Below are 837 nucleotides of genomic sequence, written 5' to 3' on the forward strand. Positions count from 1 at the left end.
GGGGCACCAGGGGGCACAGAAGGGGGGGGGGAGGGGGAAGCGGGGGGCACGGTGGGCCTGGAGACAGCAGGGACACCGGGGGTACCAAGGACTTGGGGGGAGCACAAAGGGGCTGGAGGGTGGGGGGATGATGCAGGACAGTCCAGAGAGCCATGGGGCACTTGGGGGGCAGCTGGGACTCCCCCCAGCTCCCCCTCCCCAGCCCATGCTGGGTAGGACCCACACTGCACAGGGCAGCTGGATAACCCTTGGAGGAAGGGGGGGACCCTCCCTGGGGTAGCAGGAACCCCCACCCCTCCATCCCCAGTACCTGGGTACCCGAAGGCATCGTGTGCCCGCGGCCCGAAGGGGCCATGTCGCCGGTCGCCCTCGAAGCGGGGCTCACCGAGGCCCTGGCCGTAGGCACGGTACGCGGAGGATGAACCGAGCGAGGCCATGGCGCCCGCCGCCCGTGCCCCCCAAGGCCCCAGCCCCGGGGGAGGGGGCTGTCCGCCTGCCACCACCGCAACCGCCAGATGCCCATAATTAGGCACCCCGGCCCCAGGAATTCGAGATAAGGACCGAGGCTTCACCGTCACCCTGCGGGGGCCGCGGTGGGGGGGAACGTGCTGCTGCCACCGCTGGCCTGCCATCCCCCCACCCCATCCCGGGGAGAAGGTGGCCCCCCACCTGCAAGAAGAGGTGTCCGGCGCAGCGCTCGCACGATGGACTTTATTCGAGACCTGGCGGGATGGAGGAGGGGGTGCCAGGGTACGGGTACCCCACGGGTACTGCCGCAACGGGGCGGGGGGGCTCAGGCAGCTCCCGCGGGTATGCACACGCGTGCACATGCACATA

At 70.6% G+C, this 837-nt stretch overlaps 1 protein-coding gene across 1 annotated transcript in view; it reads right to left on the reverse strand.

Moving 5' to 3' along the window:
- Nucleotides 1-437, reverse strand: part of LOC104284934 (heat shock protein beta-7-like) — a 1,909-nt gene extending 1,472 nt beyond the window's left edge. Inside the window, exon 1 of the mRNA XM_009883317.1 lies at nt 311-437. Coding sequence (XP_009881619.1) covers nt 311-437 — 127 coding nt within the window. The remainder of the gene's footprint in view (nt 1-310) is intronic.
- Nucleotides 438-837: the final 400 nt, after the last annotated feature.

This window comes from Charadrius vociferus, unplaced genomic scaffold, assembly GCF_000708025.1.
Source record: "Charadrius vociferus isolate BGI_N301 unplaced genomic scaffold, ASM70802v2 scaffold214, whole genome shotgun sequence".
Classification (NCBI taxonomy): domain Eukaryota; kingdom Metazoa; phylum Chordata; class Aves; order Charadriiformes; family Charadriidae; genus Charadrius; species Charadrius vociferus.